Source organism: Ovis aries, chromosome 17 (genome assembly GCF_016772045.2).
Source record: "Ovis aries strain OAR_USU_Benz2616 breed Rambouillet chromosome 17, ARS-UI_Ramb_v3.0, whole genome shotgun sequence".
Taxonomy (NCBI): domain Eukaryota; kingdom Metazoa; phylum Chordata; class Mammalia; order Artiodactyla; family Bovidae; genus Ovis; species Ovis aries.
Genome location: NC_056070.1, coordinates 6,804,700 through 6,824,967, shown reverse-complemented (window position 1 = coordinate 6,824,967; position 20,268 = coordinate 6,804,700). Strand labels below are relative to the sequence as shown.

The 20,268-nt window shown below is 42.4% G+C and overlaps 1 protein-coding gene and 1 non-coding gene across 10 annotated transcripts in view; one reads left to right on the top strand and one right to left on the bottom strand.

Moving 5' to 3' along the window:
- SH3D19 (SH3 domain containing 19) overlaps positions 1 to 20,268 on the bottom strand; it is a 198,764-nt gene that overhangs the window by 47,055 nt on the left and 131,441 nt on the right. For 4 of the 9 annotated variants that reach the window (XM_042234938.2, XM_042234940.1, XM_042234936.1 and 1 more), the window contains exons 3-6: positions 19,125 to 19,165; positions 3,075 to 3,213; positions 2,811 to 2,964; positions 676 to 1,665 (exon numbers count right to left, since the gene is read on the bottom strand). In XM_042234938.2, the coding sequence (XP_042090872.1) occupies positions 676 to 1,665; positions 2,811 to 2,964; positions 3,075 to 3,213; positions 19,125 to 19,126 (1,285 nt within the window). In that variant the 5' untranslated portion in view covers positions 19,127 to 19,165. Of the gene's footprint in view, positions 1 to 675; positions 1,666 to 2,810; positions 2,965 to 3,074; positions 3,214 to 5,665; positions 5,709 to 7,070; positions 7,112 to 19,124; positions 19,166 to 20,268 lie in introns of all 9 variants that reach the window. The other 5 variants (XM_042234935.1, XM_012097364.4, XM_012097365.4 and 2 more) reach the window with 2 other exon arrangements.
- LOC114108888 (U6atac minor spliceosomal RNA) lies at positions 11,476 to 11,601 on the top strand. The gene has a single exon (XR_003585622.1). It is a non-coding gene; the product is annotated as a U6atac minor spliceosomal RNA (small nuclear RNA).

Genomic DNA, 20,268 nt, shown 5'->3' with positions numbered 1-20,268 from the left:
TACAAAACTTTAGCATTCCCAAGGGAAGGTGCTCTGTGAAGATTGTGGAACAACGTTTTGCAACATATTTTGCCAAGGTCCTCCGCAGGGCTGGCCCCTCTCCCGGCACTCCCCCAGGGCTCAGTCAACCTGAGGAGTCCTTCTGGGGCATGACTTCCCATCTCTGAGAAGTTTCCCCTACATCCTCCTCGTGCTCCAATCTCCACTTGCCTGAGGAAGGAGCCAGCCTCTCATCTAGTTAAGTCCCTGGTCCCAGTCGGCTTATTCCTGCCTTGATGACAGGAATCGGCACATGTGGGACTGCCCTGGTGGTCTAAGACTCCGAGCTCCCAATGCAGGGGCTCCTGACATGATCCCTGGTCAGGGAACTAGACCTCACACGCCGCAACTGAAGATCCCACATGCTGCAGCTAAGATCTGGCACCGCCAAATATCTCCCTCTCTTTCTCTATCTCCCCACCTCAGGTTTTCCCTTCGCTCTGATTCTTCCTGCCACCTAGCTCCTTGCCTCTTCACCTCACCGTTCCTCCCTCTCTCTACACACACACGCGGGCATGTGCGCACATGTGCACGTCCGCACCCCAAGAGCTCACGTGCTGGAAACGAAAACAGGTGCCATTTCAAGACAACCCTCTGAGAAGCTTAGATTCCTCTCTCCTTCTGGGCTTTACTCACCCAGAACCATGTCTGGACCAACAGAGTCCTCAGCCAGGGTCCCAGATGGTGCGGGTAAAACATCATCGTCGAAGCTGATGAGGTCGATGTCCCCCGGAGGCTTGCTCTGCTGAGCAGGAACCGGGGGGCTGGCTGGGGGTCCCTCTCCCAGTGACCTGAAGGCTTTGGCTTGTGACGCCACTGAGAGTCGGGGAGGCACAGTGACCGGCTTCAGCAAAGCCACAGAGCAGGGCGCGTTTTCTGAGGACACTGATTTCTTGGGCAGTAAAGGCCGAGGAGCGGGAGTCGGGGCTTTCTTCCCACCATTGGGGCTCTCGGCCGTGGGCCCTCCGCCCAGACTCTCAAGGTTAATGCTCCGGATAAGGCCAGGATTTGGTTTCTTTGGCAATTCGGGTTTGGTGACAGGGCTGCTCCTTGCTTCCTTCGGCGGAGAGTGTGGGGTGGGGCCCCCCCTGAGTCTGCTTGCGGTCCAGGAGTCCCATTCTCCAGAGGCTCTGTTGGCTGCAGGTTTGGGAGCCACCGAGGGTTTCCCTGAGGAAACAGCAGGTCTTGGCGGGACTGTGCGGGGCACAATTTCTGGCTTCTTGGGCAGTCCCAAGCTTTCTGTACTTGTCTGGCCCTCAAGTGCTTTGATCCTGGAAACGACAGTGCTGCGGCCCTGCTCTGTGCTCATCGTGTTCATTGTGGCCTGGCCCTCGGGGCGGCTGGCACCTTCCCACAGAGGCAGGGGCTGGCTCAGGGCTGCCTCCTCCTGCGAGGCTACCGGACTGCTCCGGGAATTCTGCTCTTTAACATGAGAATCTCTGGCCACTGGTCTGAGGTTGCTTTTTGTTCTTGGTTTTGGCACTGGACATCTTGGAGCACTGGAGTTTTGTGGACAATTCTGTTCTTCAGAAATATCAAAGACTATTAGAGGCCCCTCGTTTGTTGGAGGGTGCCTGGCTGAGACGGCTGGGGAAGGCTGGAGGGGTTTCAGAGGTGCCTGCAGGGCTGACAAGACCAAAATGAACAGAAGCTGCAATGTGACAATTGCAAAGAAAAAAGATACACAGATTTTAAAAATATACATATAGAATAACAAGAGATTTTGGTTTCCTTCATTAGTAAAAAGTAATTCTAAAATCATGGCAGAAATGTTTATATTCAGCGTCCTGCAGGAGGGTTCTTCAGGTTGCATTTATTCATTTAAGAAATATTCATTATATAATATTTTAAAACATCATTAAATTCCTGATTCTCAGTAGATGTATCAATAAACGATCTCTCTTCTGCTTTACTTTTCCAAGGTAACTTACTCTCATCTGTTATCCTAATACGACGGCCCCCTCTTTCTTTCTGCCATGTGGCATGTAGAATCTTGGGCTCCCAGACAGTGCAGTGGTTAAGAATCCACCTGCCAACGCAGGAGATGCAAAAGACTCGAGTTTGATCCCTGGGTTGGAAAGATTCCCTGGAGTAGGAAATGGCTACCCACTCCAGTATTCTTGGCTGGAAAATTCCATGGACAGAGGAGCCTGGTGGGCTACAATTCATGGGGTTACAAAGACTCAGACACGACTGAGTGACTGAGCACGTGCGCGTGTGCGCGCACATGCACGCACGCACGCACGCACGCACGCACACACACACACACACGCGCAGGATCTTAATTTCCCAAACAGGGATCAAACTCCACACCCCGACAAATGCAGGATCTTAATTTCCCAAACAGGGATCAAACTCCACACCCCCTGCATTGGAATGCAAAGTCTTAACCACTGGATCACCAGGGAAATCCCTACAAGGGCTTTTAAAAAGGCCTAAAAGGACAACTTTTAGCGTCCTACCAAGTTTAAGTTGCTAAATATAACAGCTTTCTCAATGGAAATAGAGGGCATCAGCGTGAGTTAAGAGGATGATGTTTTTGTGATATGAACTAGGATGAACCCTAGAGATCGGGGCTGCAGCTTGTGAGAATGATCTATTATAATAATCACAGCAAGGCCAAATAAAGCAAGCACACAGTGATCACATACCGACTGGAAATCGAGCTCAATGAATTATGCACAAATTGCAAACTATTTTAAAGGCTGGAGTCTACTGATTACTTCCTGAGAACTAGGTCGGAAGGAAGGAAGACAAATTACTCGCATTACTTTGAGGCAGATGGTTGTCTATTTCTTCTGAAAAGTCAGTCTGAGTTGCTGAAGTAATAGTGTGCCGTGGAGTGGCAGCAGCATTATTGTTATTTGTAGTGTTAACTTGAACTTGGTTGATTTCTTTTATGACTTGTTCATAAGATGGTGGGAGCTGCAAAAGAAGAATGAAGATTTTAAATAGCTATAGGCGATAGCCAAGGTTCTTATCTTTGAACTTCATTTAAAAATAAAATGCAAAGAGGTAATGCGATATGTACTCACCTCAGCAGGAACCAGCTCACTGGGCCTCCAAGGGCCTGCTGCAGAAGCCGGGGGAAATGCCAGTCCTGGGGGGTGGGCTCCTGGAAACCACGAGGTGGGCCTCAGCGGCTCAGCTGCCACAATGGTGATCTCTGGGCGCCTGGACACAGACAGAAGCCTCAGTGAGGTTTTGTCTATTTGCAAGTGTTCAAAGATTTATGAAGATGACTATCAGCCAAGAAAGTGACATAAAGCCTGCCAGTCACAGAAATGACCTGTCTGGCCTGGGCTGTCTCTACCAGTCCACCCAGGCAGGCTTCGAAGGAGCAAATGACAGCCACCTTCCGAGACACTGGCCTCAGAGAGTTAGAGATACACCTCGAGCACACTTCACCCTGCCTTGGTTGGTCAGAATTAAGAACCAAGCCCCATACAACCTCGTTCTCCGAGGGCTCTGCTGTCCAGCCTATGCTACAAACATAGGTGCATCATAAACTAGGAAAATGCATTGGTCCAATGGAAATGGTTCGTCTCCTGTTATTCCAAGTACAAACTCTGAAGCAACACTATATGATTAGAAGACCAGCTTCTTCCTCCTCACTCTACCTCCCCCTCAGTGAGAGCTATCTTTAAGTGTTTACAGTTGGCACGTTCACTTCTAGACCCTGATGTGTGCTTCTGTGTTCCTGGTCAGTTTGTATATGAATCTGATGATTAATCCTCAGTCCTGAGGAGCCACAGTGATTTAGGTGTGGCTTTTTTCATTATTTTCTTAAGCTGATTCTCTGATCTCATGTTTAACCTTCAACCTGCTTTCATAACAAATACCAATTGCCTGACTCTGAGCAAACTCATCAACCTCTCTTGAGCCTCACTTTTCTCATCTAACAAATAAGTGTGATGGTGACCTGCTCTGCCTTTCTCTGGTACTCTATGGAAAATAAAAATAAAATGCACTGCCATTATCAAAACTGCACATGTACACACATTCTCATGCTAGCTTGTGAAACAGCAGAACCTGCCCATTGATTTTGTTTGAACCGTATTCCCTAAGAACCTCTGCTTACAGCTTAAAAAATTAAAATAATAAGAATTATTTATTAGGACAAATAACTGAAATAAGAACATATTTCAATGAGAAAAATGATTAAACAAAGTATATGATCACCTCACAAATATTATTTAATCACAAAAGTCATATATTGGAAGAAATTGCATTCACAAAGGGACCTATAATCACCAGATCTAATTATGAAGAAAAGACAGGTTCTGAGGTGTATGTACAGAATCTAGCTACCTATCTTCATAATCTGGAATGTACTATTTAAAGTTACTAACTGTTGCTGTCTTTACATAGGAGAGTGAATAAGCTGTGTTTTATTCTTTATATTTTTCTTAGTTTTCCACTACTTTCTGTAATGAGCATGTATTAAGAGCTAGAAAAATTGCTTCACAAATTGCATTTAGCCCTCAGCCCTCTTAGATATAACGCTAAGTGCAGCACAATAAACTTTCACTTCCCTCTGTGGAATCCAAGAGTCATTTCAGTGTTTGCTGCTGCTAAGTCGCTTCAGTCGTGTCTGACTCTATGTGACCCCAGAGACGGCAGCCCACCAGGCTCCCCAGTCCCTGGGATTCTCCAGGCAAGAACACTGGAGTGGGGTGCCATTGCCTTCTCCAATGCATGAAAGTAAAAAGTGAAAGTGAAGGTGCTCAGTCGTGTCCGACTCCTAGCGACCCCATGGACTGCAGCCTACCAGGCTCCTCCGCCCATGGGATTTTCCAGGCAAGAGTACTGGAGTGGGGTGCCATTGCCTTCTCTGATTATATAGCTTTTATCTAGATAGTGAGCTACTAGTTAATAAATGTTAACCACTATACATGTATTAGCCCTCATGCCAACCCTATGATGTATTTCAAAGGCGGGGATACACAAACTAAGAAAGGTTAAGGAGCTTGCCCGAGGTCATAGGGTGAGACAGCGAAGTCAGGATTTGAACTTGGTTAAAGTCCCTGTTCATTACACTATATTTTAAGAAATTTGAAAGCAGGGACAATAAATCTACCTTTCTACTCATCTGCCTGTCCACCCTCCCACCCATCCTACCATCGGTCCATCCGTTGGTCCTTCCTTCTATCTGTACAGTGACTCACTCCTCCCTGCCCCCCCACCCACCAGGCATCTAGCCTTTTTTATTCACTTGCTATCTATCTAGCTTACCTGATTTTTCCTTTCTTTATCTTTCCTTTATTCAGTTTTCTATCCTGTCATCAGTTCATTCATCCATGGGATATTTATTAAGTAACTATGAGGTACAAAGCATATCATTGAAGCATTTACAGCAATGCTTTCCATATAGCAATTGCTTAATAAACATTCTGAAACTGACTTCAGTAAATGATTACTGTCAAGAGACCATTTTCAGGCTCGTACTGCCTCTTTTCTCAAGAGAAACCATCATTCAAACTTGTAGATTAATTTAGAAAATGTATTGATGAGGTAGAACACTGTAATATACTGTTTATGAGAAAAATATGCAGTTTGTTAACTGATGATACTTTTACTTCATAATTAGCAGAATATATGTCCTCTACTATAAATATAACCATACCTCCTATCCCGATGAAGCTCACTCTGAATAGAACTCCGAGAAGCTACAAAAGAAACAATACTCTGATATAGTACAAAATTCATACGTTGAATAAAGGTTTAAACTTTTACAGGATACAGTTTTGGAAAAAGTTAGCTGATAACTGACATTAAATAGAACATACGAATTTTATCACCCATAAGTAGAAAAGCAAATCAAAACAATCCTCTCATATGGCATAAAGTTAATTAAGTTATATATTTGAGTTGCATAAGAAAATATAGATTTCAAAAACATTCCAAAGCACGTTCTGTGGTTCTGAAAATAATTTGAAGAATGAACAAAGCAGACAGCTATTAAGTAGAAACTGCCTGGTAAGAGCATTATGATGACAGGAAATAACAATGGGCAGAAAAAAATTTTAACTATCTATTCTAATCCATATGAGTATGCTTTTGTGATATTTGTTTATAAGTCTATTATAATGAGAGTGGAAGTGGTCAAATTTCCAACTATTTTCTCATTTTTCTTGAGTTTTACGAGGTTAAGTTGTTTTGTTACTTAAATTAAGAGATAATACATGCAAAAAGTGTTCAAATCACTTTTATAAACATGTTTAGAGACTATTATTGTACATGCAGCACTAACTTTTCCCTTAAACCTCAAACTCTAAAAACTAGATGGATTACATTTTTCTAAATTTTATCTAAAAATTAAATTCTGTATTAACCAGATGACTTGGAAAATGTGTCACACATGGGGTCACTATTACACACACATGTGTAACAGAGAACAGTATTCCTATTTTAAGAAGCACATTTAAAAGATGCCTTAAAAAAATCAAATAGTGTATGGTAAAAAATTTGTGGACAAAGGGGGATTTGTTTCAGATATCAACTATTTCTACTTCCTATGTCTCTTTGCTATTCTACTTTTTTAGTTCTTTTGATTTGAACAGGTTGAAGGTATGAATCTTTCTTCCTCCTGTTAAGTTCTGGTTCTCTCTGATCCAGGAGGCTGCCCAAGCAGAAGGCAGGGGCAGAGATGGGAAAGGGGATGAAATTTAGGCTGGGGCTGGCGCTGTGACAGCGGATCCTGCATGGGGTTAGCAAAGCAAACCTAACACCTGAAACCAAAACCCTTGGATCTCGAGTTGGAGGATGTTCTGACCTCCTATCATCAACCGGTGTGACCGACTAGGACATGTCTATCAAGAGTTAAACCAAGTTGAGGTATATTTTCTCTACTGGAAAAAGAGTACAGAGAAGCTGAAGCTCTGAGCAGCAGGTCTGATTTGTAAGAATGGTTTCATTAAGTCAGAGGCTCACCAAGTAAGCTACAATCACATCACCACGATCACTAAAGCCAGAATCAGCAGGCACAGCACTTTTAAAAGACATCATGTTATGTATCATCACAAACATACCTCTTCCACGGGGCATTTTTGCTGTGTACTATTCATGAATGCTAAAGGAAAAAAAGAAGGGGTTACAGAAGAAGAAAGGGAGAAAAAAGAGTGAACCCAGTTGCCTAAGCTCTACAAGGAATTCAGCAGCAAAACTGTCTTGCCATGCCACTGTTTCTCCCCCTCTGCATTTCGAGAAAAAGGAAAAGTTGATGAGCCATAGTTTCAGAGACTAAAGAATTATGTTGCAGGCAGGATACCACACACATAACCACGGGGGGTGGGGGGGGTGGGGTGGGTAAAAAAGTCTTCCTACAGTTTTTAGCAAAAAAAAAAAAAGAATCATTTTACAAAATCAATTTGCTACTTCAACCGGGATCAATTTTAAAGTATCAATAATATGTAAAAGGTAATTCAGTAGTCAATTTACATCTTTCAAATCGGTGGCTTTTCACTTGACTCTGCCCCTTCACACCAGCGGTTGTTAGTAACGCCCCCGCCCTCAGCAAGCAGACTGGAGCTCCCACACTGATGGGGCAGGACGAGGGGACTGAAGGCCCCCTAATCCTACTTTCAGGCCTCCTCCACAGTCTTGCAGAACCACTCCTCTCCCCTCTCCTGCTCTGAATTTCCCCCCTCACACTCCCTCATCTTTGAAATCTCTTTTCTCTATAGGATGACTGGCACTTTTTGTCAGTGAACAAGTTTAGCAGCTAGAAACACTTCAGATTTTCAAGGCAGATTTTCACATAGTGCCTCACAATCTTCCTGTTAATTTCTCAGCTGTCTGCTTAATCTCATTCTCATTTCACCAGATTAAACAGATTTGATCTGGTTGTTGCCAGGAGAATCAAATTTGCCACCATGGCCCCACAGAACGACATGCTCCTTTTGACCTCTGCCACACACTGCCAGTCTTGCGTGCATTTTGGATTAAGGCCACAGAACTAAGGCAAGGTTTTCTTAGTGAAACGCCTATTGTTCCATGAATTATTCACCAAGTTTTCAGTTCATATGGCTAAATTCTCAGTACAAAGGAAATTCATATCCAGCTGTTTATAAAAGATTGAGCTCTGGATTTGCAATATTATTGCTAATAACGAACTCTCCTAAGTTCCAACAGGGTCATACATCTGGATGGACCCTTAATGACCATCCTTCTCCAACCTCACAGATGAGGAGAATGACCAGTTAAACTCCTTGAGGAGCCAGGAGTTTAAATAATTCTAAATAATTCAAAAATATCAACTAAATGATAGGCAGGAGAAATAAACATATAGAAGGATTATATTACAAGCATCTTTGCTATAGTACTACTTTCCCAATAAAAATCACAATAATAAAAATACTAACTACATTTCCTTCAGACAGAGTATAAACTAGAGGCATTTGACATAACAGGAATGCCCTTGGAGTGGAAAGCTCAAAAGGTCCTTGAAGTCAGGAAGTCTTCATGACCTATCTCATAAAGCCATTTAATCTCCTAGATTCAGTATCCCCATCTGTAAAATGGGGTTAACTCCCACCATGCTGGCCGTTATTTTATAATGTAAATGAACAGTTGCTGACTCATAGAAAGCAATGAATATTAGCTACGTCTGTGAATTTCAAAGAATAATTTCCTCTTAAAAAGTTAATGAAAGGAAAAGCATGAATTTCCACATGTATCCGCATAGAACACGTTCAAGAACTCTGCCCAAAATATTTAGTGTTCACAAGAATGAACACAAAAAGAAGAATCTCAAGACTTGACTGGATCCAAAATCATTATGAAAGAATTTAAAATACAATCAGTTAAGGAATATTGCTTTCAAAATATGATAAGGTCTCTTCCTTGTCAAGAATAGATGACTAAGTCTAGGATAAGAAAGCAAACATTTTATTGGGTTGGGTAAGACACAATTTCCACTTCATGGATCACAGCCTTGACATAGCTAAGGGGCTTGTATAACACAGTGAAGCTATGAGCCATGCTACCATGCAGGGCCTACCAACACGGACGAGTCACAGTGAAGAGTTCTGACAAAATGAGGTCCACTGGAGGAGGGAATGGCAAGCTACTGCAGGAAAGAAAGCACCCATGATCCGGATGACTTTGATTTGCTCAGCGTATAAAATGAAGAAAATAATACCTACTTTATTAGGGTTGTTTTAAGGATATCCTTCACAGATCACTCCCTTATCGTTGCGAAGGGGCGTACGTAACTCAGTGCAGCTATGAGCCATGCCATGCAGATGGGTCGTAGTGGAGAGTTCTGACAAAACATGACCCACTGGAGGAGGGAATGGCAAACCACCCCAGTATTCTTGCCTGGAGAATCCCACAGACAGTATGCAAAGGAAAAAAGATATGACACCGGGATGAGCTCTGCAGGTCAGAAGGCCTCCAATACGCTACTAGGGAAGAGCAGAGGGCAATTAGTAATAGCTCCAGTAAGAATGAAGCAGCTGGGCCAGAGCAGAAATGACACCCAGTTGTGGCTGGTGGTAAAAGTAAAGTCTGATGCTGTTAAGAACAATACTGCATAGGAATCCAGACTGTTAGGCCCACGAATCAAGGTATATTGGATATGGTCAAGCAGGAGATGAACTAAAATGGATGGGAATGGGTGAATTTAATTCAGATGACCATTACATACACTACTGTGGGCAAGAATCCCTTGGAAGAAATAGAGTAGCCCTCATAGTCAACAAGAGTCCAAAATGCAGTACGTGCATGCAGTCTCAAAAATGACAGAATGATCTTGGTTTGTTTCCAAGGCAAACCATTCAACATCACAGTAATCCAAGTCTATACCCCAACCACTGATGTTGAAGAAGCTGAAGTTGACTAGTTCTATGAAGACCTATGACACCTTCTAGAAATAACACCAAAAAAAGAAAATGTCCTTTTCATCATAGGGGACTGGAATGCAAATGTAAGGAATCAAGAGATCCCCAGAATAACAGGTAAGATTGGGCTTGAAATACAAAATGAAGCAGGGCAAAGGCTCAAAGAGTTTTGTCAAGAGAACACACTGGTCATAGCAAAACCTTTTCCCAACAACACAATACTAAAATCAGACTGACTATGTTCTTTGCAGCCAAAGATGGAGAAACACTATACAGTCAGCAAAAACAAGACTTGGAAGTGACCGTGGCTCAGATCATGAGCTCCTTATTGCAAAATTCAGACTTAAATTTAAAAAAGTAGGAAAAACCACTAGGCTATTCAGGTATGACTTAGATCACAGTGGAGGTGACAAATAGATTCAAGGGATTAGATCTAGTAGCCAGAGTGCCTCAAGAACTATGGATGAGGTTTGGAACACTGTTCAGGAAGCGGTGACCAAAACCGTCCCAAAGAACAAAAATGCAAGAAGGCAAAGCGGTTGTCTGAAGAGGCCTTAAAAATAGCTGAGAAAATAAGAGACAAGAAAGGCAAGGGACAAGTTTAGTTCAGTTCAGTTCAGTCGCTCATATGTACTCTGCACATAAGTTAAATACGCAGGGTAATAATATAGAGCCTTGATGTATTTCTTTCCCAATTTAGAACCAGTCCGTTGTTCCAGTTCAGTTCAGTTGCTCAGTCATGTCTGACTCTGTGACCCCATGGACTGCAGCACACAGGCTTCCCTGTCCATCACCAACTCCCAGAGCTTGCTCAAATTCATGTCCATCGAGTCGGTGATGCCATCCAACTGGTGATGCCATCCAACCATTGTTTCATGTCTGGTTCTAACTGTTGCTTCTTGACCTGCATACAGATTTCTCAGGAGGCAGGTAGGGTGGTCTGGTATTCCCATCTCTTGAAGAATTTTCCACAGTTTGCTGTGATCCACACAGTTAAAGGCTTTGGCATAGTCAATAAAGCAGAAGAAGACATTTTTCTGGAATTCTCTTGCTTTTTCTAGGATCCAACAGATGTTGCCCACAGTAGTAGATGTAATGGTCATCTGAATTAAATTTGCCCATTCTGATTCATTTTAGTTCACTGATTTCTAAAAGGTTGATCCTCACTTTGCCATCTGTTTGACTACTTCCAATTTTCCTTGATTGATGGACCTAAATTCCAGGACCCTACGCAATATTGTTCTTTACAACATGAGATTTCACTTCCATCACCAGTCACATCCAAAACTGGGTGCTGTTTTCACTTTGACTCAGCCTCTTCATTCTTTCTGGAGCTATTTCTCCACTCTTCTCCAGTAGCATATTGGACATCTACCAACGTGGGGAGCTCAGCTTTCAGCCACAGGACTGGAAAAGATCAGTTTTCATTTCAATCCCAAACAAGGGCAATGCCAAAGAATGTTCAAACTACTGTATGATTGCGCTCATTTCACATGCAAGCAAGGTTGTACTCAAAATCCTTCAAGCTAGGCTTCTGTATTATGTGAACTGAGAACTTCCGGATGTACAAGCTGGGTTTCAAAGATCCAGAGGAGTGTTGTATGAAAGGAGAGAAGGTTAGCACTCCCCTTGACAAGGATGGAAGAGGCTCTCGGGCCTAACAACACGCATACGGTTAAGGCATTGCCACCTACTTCGTGGCATCTAACCACTGTTTTTAGAAAGAAAAACACCAATACAGTATACTAACACATATATATGGAATTTAGGAAGATGGCAATGACGACCCTGTATGCAAGACAGGGAAAGAGACACAGATGTGTATAACGGACTTTTGGACTCAGAGGGAGAGGGAGAGGGTGGGATGATTTGGGAGAATGACATTCTAACATGTATACTATCATGTGAATTGAATCGCCAGTCTATGTCTGACGCAGGATGCAGCATGCTTGGGGCTGGTGCATGGGGATGACCCAGAAAGATGTTATGGGGAGGGAGGTGGGAGGGGGGTTCATGTTTGGGAATGCATGTAAGAATTAAAGATTTTAAAATGTAAAAAATAAAAAACTAAAAAAAAAAAAAAAAAAAGATCCAGAGGAACCAGAGATCAAGTTGCCAACGTCCGCTGTATCACAGACAAAACAAGAAAGTTCCAGAGAAGCATCTACTTCTGATTCACTGACTACACTAAAGCCTTTAACTCTGTGGATCACAACAAACTGTGGAAAATTCTTAAAGAAATGAGAATACCAGACTACCTTACCTGCCTCCTGAGAAACCTAAATGCAGGTCAAAGCAAGAGTTAGAACCAGACACTGAACAACAGACTGGTTCTAAATTGGGAAAGGAGTACATCAAGGCTGTATATTGTCACTCCGCTTATTTAACTTATATGCAGAGTACATCATGTGAAATGCCAGGCTGGCTGAAGCACAAGCTGGAATCAAGATTGCCAGGAGGACTTTCAATAACCTTAGAGATGCAGATGACACCACCCTTATGGAAGAAAGTGAAGAGGAACTGAAGAGCCTCTTGATGAAAGTGAAAGAGGAAAGTGAAAATGCTGGCTAAAAACTCAACATTCAAGAAACTAATATCATGGCAGCCAGTCCCATCACTTCATGGCAAATAGATGGGGAAACAATGGAAACAGTGAGAGACTTTAGTTTTTTGGGCTCCAAAATCACTGCAGATGGTAACTGCAGCCATGAAATTAAAAGATGCTTGTTTCTTGGGGGGAAAAAGCTAGGAGTAACCTAGACAGCATATTAAAAAGCAGAGACCTTATTTAGCTGACAAAGGTCCATCTAGTCAAAGCTATATTTTTCTAGTATTCACGTATGGATGTGAGACTTAGACTATAAAGAAAGCTAAGCACCGAAGAATTGATGCTTTTGAACTTTGGTGTTGGAGAAGACTTTTGAAGGTCCCTTGGACAGCAAGATCAAACCAGTCCATCCTAAAGAAAATCAGTCCTGAATATTCATTGGAAGGACTGATGCTGAAGCTGAAGCTCCAATACTTTGGCCACCTGATGCGAAGAACTGACTCATTAGAAAAGACCCTGATGCAGGGAAAGATGAAGGCAAGAGGAAAAGGGGATGACAGAGGATGAGATGGCATCACCGACTTGATGGACAAGAGGATGAACAAGCTCCGGGAGTTGGTGATGGATAGGGAAGCCTGGCGTGCTGCAGTCCATGTGGGTCACAAAGAGTTAGACATGACTTAGAGACTGAACTGACTGACTGACTGTGGGCAAGGATCCCTTAGAAGAAATGGAGTATCTCTTATAGTCAACAAAAGAGTCTGAAATGCAGTACTTGGGTGCAATCTCAAAAATGACAGAATGATCTCTGTTAGTTTTCCAAGGCAAACCATTCAATCCAAGTCTATGCCAGAACCATTAATGTCAAAGAAGCTGAAGTTGAACGATTCTATGAAGACGTATACAAGACCTTCTAGAACTAACACCAAAAAAAGATGTCCTTTTTGTCATAGGGGACTGGAATGCACAAGTAGGAAGTCAAGAGATACCTGGACTAACAGGCAAGTTTGGCCTTAGAGTACAAAATGAAGCAGGGCAAAGGCTAACTCTTTTGTCAAAGAGTTTTGCAGTCGTCAGAGCGAACACCCTCTTCCAACGACACAAGAGACGACTCTACACATGGACATCACCATATGGTCAATGCTGAAATCAGACTGATTATATTCCTTGCAGTTGAAGATGGAGAAACTCTATATAGTCAGCCAAAACAAGCGGACTGTGGCTCAGATCATGAACACTTTATTGCCAAATTCAGACTTAAATTGAAGAAAGTAGGGAAAACCACTAGACCATTCAGGTATGACCTAAATCAAATTCCTTACAATTATACAGTAGAAGTGACAAATAGTCAAGGGATTAGGTCTGATAGAGTGCCTGAAGAATTATGGATGTAGGTTCGTGACATTGTACAGGAGGCAGTGATTAAGACCATCCCCAGGAAAAAGAAATGCAAAAAGTCAAAACAGTTGTCTGAGGAGGCCTTACAAATAGCTGAGAAAAGAAGAGAAGTGAAAAGCAAAGGACAAAAGGAAAGATATACCCATCTGAATGCAGAGTTCCAAAGAATAACAAGGTGAAGTAAGAAAGCCTTCCTCAGTGATCAATGCAAAGAAATAGAGGAAAATAATAGAATGGGAAAGACTAGAAATCTCTTCAAGAAAATTGGAGATACCAAGGGAACATTTCATACAAAGGAGGGCACAATAAAGGACAGAAACAGTATGGACCTAAAAGAAGCAGAAGATATTAAGAAGAGGTGGCAAGAATACACAGAAGAACTGTGCAATAAAGATCGTAATGACCCAGATAACCATGATGGGGTGACCACTCGCCTAGAGCCAGACATCCTGGAGTGCGAAGAAGTCAAGAGGCCCTTCGGAAGCATCACTAAGAACAAAGTTAGTGGAGGTGACGGAATTCCAGCTGAGCTATTTAACATCGTAAAAAATGATGTTGTGAAACTGATACACTCAATATGCCAGCAAATTTGAAAACTCAGCAGTGATCACAGGACTGGAAAAGAGATAAACGGAAAGATAAACCCAACTGAACATAGAGTTCCAGAGAATAACATGGAGAGATAAGAAAGCTGTCTTAAATGAACAATGCAAAGAAACAGGAAAACAACAGAATGGGAAAGACTAGAGATCTCTTCAAGAAAATTAGAGATATCAAGGGGATACTTCATGCAAGGATGGGAACAATAAAGGACAGAGACAGTAACGACTTAAGAGAAGCAGAAAAGATGAAGAGGTGGCAAGAATACACAGAACTGTCCAAGAAAGATCTTAACAATCAGGGTAAGCACAATGGTGTGGTCACTCCCGTAGGCTGGATATCTTGAAGTGTCAAGTCAAGTGGGCCTTAGGAAGCATTACTATGAACAAAGCTAGAGGAGGTGATAGAATTCCAGCTGAGCTACTTAAAATCCAAAAGATGATGCCGTTAAAGTGGTGCACTCAATATATCAGCAAATTTGGAAAACTCAGCAGAGGCCACAAGACTGGAAAAGATCAGTTTTATTCCAATTCCAAAGAAAGGCAATGCCAAAGAATGTTCAAACTGCTGTGCAATTGTGCTCATTTCACATGCAAGCAAGGTTATACTCCAAATCCTTCAAGCTAGCCTTCAACATTATGTGAACGGAGCACTTCCAGATGTACAAGCTGGGTTTCAAAGAGGCAGAGGAACCAGAGAACAAACTGTCAACAGTCATTGGATCATGAAGAAAGCAAGAGAGTTCCAGAAATCACCTGCTTCTGTTTCATTGACTATGCTAAACCCTTTGACTGTGTGCATCACAATGAACTGTGGAAAATTCTTAAAGAGATGGGAAGGTCAGACCACCTTACGTGCCTTCTGAGAAACCTGTAAGCAGGTCAAGAAGCAACAGATGGACCTGAATATGGAACGACTGGTTCAAAATGGAGAAAGGAGTACGTCAAGGCTGTATATTATCACTCTGCTTATTTAACTTATATGCAGAGTACATCATGTGAAATGCCGGGATGAATCGATCACAAGCTGGAATCATGACTGATGGGAGAAATATCAACAACTTCAGACACGCAGATAATACCACCCCAATGGCAGAAAGCGAAGAAGAACTAAAGAGCCTCTTGATGAGGGTGAATGAGGAGAGTGAAAAAGCTAGCTTAAAATTCAGCACTTAAAAAATTAAGATCATGGCATTCCGTCTCATGACTTCATGGCAAATAGAAGAGGAAAAAGTGGAAGCTGTGGCAGATTTTATTTTCTTGGGCTCCAGATGGTGATTCCAGCCATGAAATAAGACACTTGTTCCCTGGAAGAAAAGCTAAGACAAACCTAGACAGCATATGTAAAGCTTTGTCACTTTGCTGACAAGGGTTCGTATGGTAAAGCTACGGTTTTTCCAGTAGTCATGTATGAATGTGAGAGAGTTGAACCATAAAGAAGGCTGACTGCTGAAGAACTGATGCTTTTCAACTGTGGTGCTGGAGAAGACTCTGAAGAGTCCCTTCAACTGCAAGGAGATCAAACCAGTCAATCCTAAAGGAAATAAACCCTGAATATTCTTTGGAAGAACTGATGCTGAAGCTGAAGCTCCAATACTTTGGCTACCGGGTGTGAAGAGTCGACTCATCTGAAAACACCCTGATGCTGGGAAAGATTGAAGGCAAAAGGAGAAGAGGGCAACAGAGGGTGAGATGGTTAGATAGCATCACCGAATCAATGGACACGAATTAGCAAGCTCAGGGAGATAGTGGAGGACAGAGGATCTTGGCGTGCTGCCATCCACAGGGGTTACAAAGAGCCAGACATGACTTAGTGACTGAACAACAACAACAAAGACAAAATCTGCTTATGCCTTTTTCTTATATGATGGACAAAAGGGGGAATGGAGAGGGAATAACACAGTTATTCTGCATTCTGTTTTATACGGCAGCACCCAAGGATCTGCTTGCCCTTCTTGCCTAAACAGCAAAAATAAATATAACCAACACAGAGTTCTTTAGTGTATACAAAGTGAGTGCTACATTAAATGACAACTGGGTTATTATTTTTTTTTAAAGACATCTTGAAGCAGGCATTTCCCTATGTTTTATCTTCTCCCTCCTTCCCTCTCCTCTGGGGCCCTGCTTCATCTCTTCCTCTCCACCCTTCTCCTCTACAGTGTGGTCTCCCCACCGGCTCTTTCCTCGGGGCCTACAAACATCTCCAAGCTTCTTTCTAAACAGTCTATACATGTGCACAGATCTCTCTGCTTGACCCGCCATCCTTCTCCTTCTCTTTCTACCCAGTTCATGAAAGAGGAGCCTATCCAGCTGCCCCCACTTCACATGCTCCATTCACTGTTGAAATGAAGTGCGGCTTCCAGCTTCAATATTCTCCCAAACCTATCTTCTCAAAGTTCACTTCTGGCCTCTTGACCACCACACACACCCTAGTCTCACCACCTGTCCCCTCACCTGCTGCGGCAGTAAGAGCTGTCTGCGGTTTTCACTCATTCTTTTTGAAAACCTCTCCTTCCTTGGCCACTAACATCCAGCTGTCTCCGAGTTTGTCTATTACTGGCATCCTTCTTTTCCAGCTTTTTTTGGCCCCCTCCTCCTTAGCTGACCTCTCCTAAGCCTTGCATGGTACAGAGGCCTCAGGGTAAGCAAGATCCATCCTGGAGGATCTGTAGGAAATCAGGTATGGATTACAAATCCCCCCCAAAAGAGGTCTTGAAATCCAACAGGGAGAGAACAAGGTAAGAAGTCAGAGAACAAAGGCAGGAGTTGAGAGGAGGTCACATCTCTCTAGCTCTACAGAACCTTAAAGGCACGGCTTGATCTCAGATACTGATGTTTCACAAGATTCTGTCTTTTTCACCTTCTCTATTTCTTGTTTGTTTTTTTGTTTGTTTGTTTCATTTTTTCTCCCACCTTTTCTATTGATTGCCAATACTACCTTCCTAAATATTGAGCTACTTCCAGGGTTTTGCTTACACACAGATAACCTTAATTACCCCAAGTTATACCTTTAGCTTGTCAAGGCTATGGTTTTTCCAGTGGTCATGTATGGATGTGAGAGTTGGACTGTGAAGAAAGCTGAGCACCAAAGAATTGATGCTTTTGAACTGTGGTGTTGGAGAAGACTCTTGAGAGTCCCTTGGACTGCAAGGAGATCCAACCAGTCCATTCTGAAGGAGATCAGCCCTGGGATTTCTTTGGAAGGAATAATGCTGAAGCTGAAACTCCAGTACTTTGGCCACCTCATGCAAAGAGTTGACTCATTGGAAAAGACTCTGATGCTGGGAGGGACTGGGGGCAGGAGGAAAAGGGGATGACAGAGGATGAGATGGGTGGATGGCATCACTGACTCGATGGACGTGAGTCTGAGTGAACTCTGGGAGTTGGTGATGGACAGGGAGGCCTGGCATGCTGCAATTCATGGGGTCGCAAAGAGTCAGACACAACTGAGCAACTGAACTGAACTGACACCTTTAGCAAGAAACTCTTACCTAATTTCGAAATCCTATTCTTCTTTCTAGATTCCTTTCCTGCCCCATCTCCCTCACTTTCCCCAAGGGCTCTAAGGCATGTACAGCTATTATAAACTTTTCATTTCATATATGAATTCCCACCAACATCCACTGTGGCATTCCCACACCTTTACAATTCATGACCATCATCAAAAAATTAAATATGGGAAATGTGGAATACTTTTCTGTGTTGTCACCTGACAAAGTATTCACTGCAATGGTTCAAATGCATGCTCTTCACACCTGTGGGTATCCTAAATTCATACTAAATATTATAAGTTATGTTTTTTAAAAACAGGATACTTCTCCTCAGGGTGGTGACCTCAGCTCAAATAATGCAAAGAACATTTAATATCCCTTTCTTTTTTTTTTTGAAATAATTCAGGTTAATCCAGGTGGTGCAGTGGTAAAGTATCTGCCTGCCAATGCAGGAGATGCAAGAGACGTGGGTTCGATCCCTGGGTCAGGAAGATTCCCTGGAGAGGGAAATGGCAACCCACTTCGGTATTCTTGCCTGGGAAATCTCATGGACAGAGGAGCCTGGTGGGCTACAGTCCATGGGGTCACAAAGAGTTGGACATGACTGAGTGACTGAGCACACACCATCCGTGTTCTATTTGGAAAAGAGATGTTTGCAAAGCCTTTTACTGAAAAGAATGTTGAACTCTTGTGCCAAGAGCAAATTTTAAAGCTTTAACCAAGAAGTAAAGTCAGGAAGTATGAGTGCACCATTTTAGAGAGAGTTCTGTTACAGTACTTCTGTCATGCATGTGGAAGCGTAAGCGGAACTCCATAAGCATTTATAGAGTTAAACAAAAATAGCATGGAAGCAAATCAGTAAAAAAGTACAGGATCTGATGTTTTTGAAACCCATCAGATGTCTCTACCTATGGAAAATAGTTACAATTTATATTAGATCATTAAAATTGACTAGATAATACATTTGTTAAAAATAGGTGCGTTCTCTAAAAGAAAAATACTGTTCTCAGGAACTGGTTTATAAGTAAAAGTTGAAAATAATCTTGAAAACCTAGCTGCTTGTCTGAAATGGTTTATTACTCCTTAGGAGAAGCTACTCTTGTCAGATTATTTGTAAGATTCATCAAATACAATCATTTGCTGGAAATCTAAATCATCATTTAAAATTATTTCAGTGGAAAATACAGAGCAGGAAAAATAAACTTACATCTCTTGATTACTGCTCTAATTGATGACAAGGGTCCTTGGCTAGAAAAAGAAAGAAAAAAAAGTTATTACACATTCGTTCATTAATCTTTTTAAAGCAGAATCATTTATAATGCCAGATCATTTCTGGGATGCAAATAGCTGCAAGCAGCCAGTTTGATATATTAGTTACTGGACTATCATATTTATAAACACAAATTAAACAACTTAAAAAATTGCCTTTGAGGGACTTCCTTGGCAGTGCAGTGGTTAAGAATCTGTACTTCTACTGCAGGGGGGCACGTTTTGATCCCTGCTCAGGTAACTAAGATCCTGCACGTCTTGCAATATGACCAAAAAAAAAAAAAAAAATGCCTCTGCTATTTAAGATGCTTTATGAGGACTGAGGAGGCTAGTAGAAGTAAAATTCTGCGTTAAAACTTAAAAAAAAATTTTTTTTAATATTTAATTTCATTTTTGGTTTCGTTGGGTCTTTGATGCTTTGTGCAGGCTTTTCCTAGTTGCAGCAGGCGGAGGCCACTCTCCATGGTGGTGCACAGGTTTCTCTAGCCTCTGCGGAGCACAGGCGCTAGGTGTGCTTCAGCAGCTGCAGCACATGGGCTCAGTACTTGTGGCACATGGGTTAAGTTGCTCTGCGGGATGTGGAATCTTCCTGGACCAGGGATCAAACCTGTGTTCCTGCACTGGCAGGTGGATTCTTCTCCACTGTGCTACCATGGAAGCCCTTAAAATGGTTTTCATACTTCTGCACAGAGAATCTTCCAGTAAAATTCTGGACATAGGTTAAAGTCAGGTAGTAGTTACATGGTGCCCAAAAGAATTTTGACCTGCTATATCTCTTTTGTGTTTTGACATTAGAATTCCTGTCTTCTATATCACATCAAAATAGATCATTTTTATAGTCAATTTGCCGTGGCTCAGATGGTAAAGAATCTGCCTACAACATACAAGAGCTGGGTTTGATCCCAGGGTCGAGAAGATCTCCTGGAGAAGTAAATGGCTACCCACTCCAGTATTCTTGCCTGGAGAATTCCATGGACAGAGGAGCCTGGGGGGCTACAGTTCACTGGGTTGCAGTCAGACACAACTAAGCGACTTATACTTTCACCTTTACTTTTTTATTGACCTAGAGACCAACAGCGCTT